The sequence below is a fragment of the Emiliania huxleyi genome, assembly GCF_000372725.1.
Source record: "Emiliania huxleyi CCMP1516 chromosome Unknown EMIHUscaffold_186, whole genome shotgun sequence".
Classification (NCBI taxonomy): Eukaryota; Haptophyta; order Isochrysidales; family Noelaerhabdaceae; genus Emiliania; species Emiliania huxleyi.
Genome location: NW_005200730.1, coordinates 239,482 through 242,407, shown reverse-complemented (window position 1 = coordinate 242,407; position 2,926 = coordinate 239,482). Strand labels below are relative to the sequence as shown.

The 2,926-nt window shown below is 65.6% G+C and overlaps 1 protein-coding gene across 1 annotated transcript in view; it reads left to right on the top strand.

The window, feature by feature from the left end:
• Positions 1 to 1,813: 1,813 nt before the first annotated feature.
• EMIHUDRAFT_468400 (hypothetical protein) overlaps positions 1,814 to 2,926 on the top strand; it is a gene marked incomplete at its 3' end in the record, with an annotated part of 9,552 nt that continues 8,439 nt past the window's right edge. Inside the window, exon 1 of the mRNA XM_005782799.1 lies at positions 1,814 to 2,874. Within this exon, the coding sequence (XP_005782856.1) occupies positions 1,822 to 2,874 (1,053 nt within the window). The 5' untranslated portion in view covers positions 1,814 to 1,821. The remainder of the gene's footprint in view (positions 2,875 to 2,926) is intronic.

The window sequence follows — 2,926 nt, the reverse complement described above, 5'->3', positions numbered from 1 at the left end:
TGGCGTTTCCGCGTCCCGCGCCCCGGACCGATCGAGAGCGCGCTCATCTTTCTCGGGGAAGGCGTCGAAGAACTCCTGGAGCTCTTCGAATGAGGCGGCGAGCGTTCCCCACGTGGGGGCGAGGCCGACGCTAGCCGTCGAGGCCCCGTCGCCTCGTTTGCAGAGCACTGCCACACGTTCTTTCCTTCCGGGCTTGCGCTCGGCTTGGGGTCGGCGGTCAGACGCCAGCACCGGGCGCCATGGACAGTGAAATAGATTTGTTTTGTCGACGAGAGACGAGGTAATAGTTAGGTATTCACAGAGTCCAAAAAAAACCATGGTGGCAAAACGGAGCACAAGCCACGCGCTTCAATGGAGAGTGTTCCCAAGCAAAGCCGGTGCCGAGCCCAAGGTGGACCTCCCCGCGCTATGCCTATGGGGTCGTGTTCTCGCTCCGGAGTTATTGGAGTTGGCAGTTGCTCTCGGCAACACGCCTTAGGCTCCGCCGGGGCCTGCGGGCGCGCCAGACTAGAGCGATGACGACGAGCGAGAGGGACCCTTTTTCTTAGAGTCTGGCTGCAAGGCCCGGTTCTTGCAGCTGCTGCTTGAGCATTATCACGGCACGGCAGCAACGGGCGTGCTCAAATCATCCGCGGGAGATCATCACTCTCTGCTGGCGCTGCACCAAGGCATCGCTGCTCGCGCTGGTCACCGAGATGCGTAACCTCGCAAATAAGGAGGAGCGCAACACAAAGGTCAACCAACTTGGACGGCTGGCGTTCGAGATCTTGCGACGGCTATGTTGATTCGCGCCATCGCGCGACATTGAGGCGCTCCGCAACCAGAAGGGTGTCGGCGAGTGGAGTGTGGAGCAGCTGCAGCAGCTCTGCGACACGGGCGCCTGTTCCTACCTCATGGCGCTGCGGGCTCGGCGGCAGTAGAGGGAGGGGCCGACGGGGACCATACCCCCCCCACCCCCTGTCGAGGGCTAGTCTTGGGCGGTCAGGACCATATACCCCCCCACCCTTTGGTCCGCGAGGGTACCATACCATACCCCGCAAAAAGTTGGAACCCAGTGGGTTGCGGGCATGAAGAAAACAGGATTGAGACACGCCGCCGTTTCTAAACCTTTCCACAGCCCTCATCCACCCCACGCCGTGGTTTCTTAGCTCCGGCCGGGGCACTCAATCAAGCCAGAGCGCCGGCCCGAAGGATTTTTAGGTATTAAAGCTAAGGAATGGACGGACGGAAACAGACCCCCCTTTTATGTCAGAACTCCGCAGACTTGAAAGGTGACAAGTGCGCGCGCCGCAGGCGAAGAGAAATTTTGATTGAGCTTCACCTTCAGCTGGGGCTCCCGTTCACACAAAACGTAAAAATCTCTCTCTCCCGTTCACACTCGTGTCTGGCCTTTTCTCGGGGCCGCGCCTGCGGTGCGCCGTGGTTTCTTAGATTTTCGCGGAAATCGCTTGGTAGGGTTTCTTAATGGTAAGGTTTCTTAATGCCCGCAACCCACTGTACGAGAGCAGAAGAGATCAGAAGAGAATTTTACAAGAAAAGGCGCTCGCGCACAACAGAAGAGAATTTTACAACAAAACTCCCTCGCACGACACTGGGCACAGGACTGGGCACGGGACTGGCTCAGAAGAGAAAGCGGATAGAACAAGAACACAACGCACTCTCTCACGTACAAACAAGGGACATTCTGCAGAGATGCAGGGAGGAGCGCAGTGGGAGGAGCTCAGGCGCTTAAAAAAGGTGGCGCCCGATACTTCTTTGAGCTACATATACGAAAAAGAAAAGCTGCGCCTCGTGTCGCGCGAGGCAGCCTTCGGCTTGTCCATGAACGCCTCACAGGCTGTCAGCGCCGCCGACTCGCACAGCGACAAGCGCACGCACCGCTCGCTCCTCGAGCGGCTCCGGCAGCACAGCCGTGGCGAGTCGGGCTCCGCCTTTGTCGAGGCGCTGCTCGAGGCGGCGGCGGTGGCGGCGGCCTCGCCGCGACGGCGCACCCCGCTCGGCCACGCGCAGCTACTCAGCATGGTGAGCGCCACCGTCGAGGAGCGCTGCGCCCTCGGGACAGCCGAGTGCGAGGCTGCCGTCGCGGCCGTCGGGCCACGCCTTCCGGCCCTCGCCGCGCTGCTGCACGGCGCCCACTCTTCGGGCGAGGGCTCGGCGGCGTGGAGGGTGGGCGTCTCGTCCGTCCGCCGCCTGCTGCGGGCGCACGGCTCGCTGCTCGCCTCGGCGCAGGCGTGGCTGCTCGCCGAGAAGGGCTCCGCCACGCCTCCCGCTTCAGAGGCTGCCGACGCTGCATGCGCGCTCGCCGGCGCAGTGCTTCCGCTCCTCCTCGCGCGGGGCCGCGCGTCGGCGGAGCAGCAGCTCGACTGGGCGGCGTGGTCGAAGCTGCTCGGCGGCCTGCTGGCGACCGCCTCGCCCGCCGTCGCGATCGACGGCTTTGCGCCGCTGCTCGGCGCCCTTCCGGCCGAGGAGCTGCTCAAGCGCGTGCTTCCGGCGGTGACCAAGGCGCTCAAGCGGGCGGCGGAGGGGGTGCTTCCGTGCCTGCCGAGGCTCTTCGCGGCGCTGCCTCGCGCGGCGCCGCTGCCCGCGGCCGCCGCCTCCTCCCTCTCTGAGCAGCTCGCCCCATCCCTCCTCGCCGCAAGCCCCGCCGGCCGCTCCGCCGCCGCCGCCGCCGCGCTGCGCGCGCTGCGCTCGCGGCTGTGCGGCGGCGGCGCGGCGGCGGCGGCGCGCGCGCTGGTCGGCGCGAGCGGGAAGGGGACTCAGCTCTCGCCGCAGCAGCGTGTCTCTCTCGGCGAGGCGCTCGCTTCCCTCGCCTTTCCGCCATGCGGCGCGGCAGCCGCTGCCGGCGCGGCAGAGGCGCAGGGCGCGGCCGAGGCGGTGGCGAGCTACTTGCTCCCTCTGGCGGCGCGGGAGGCGTCCGAGCCGGCGC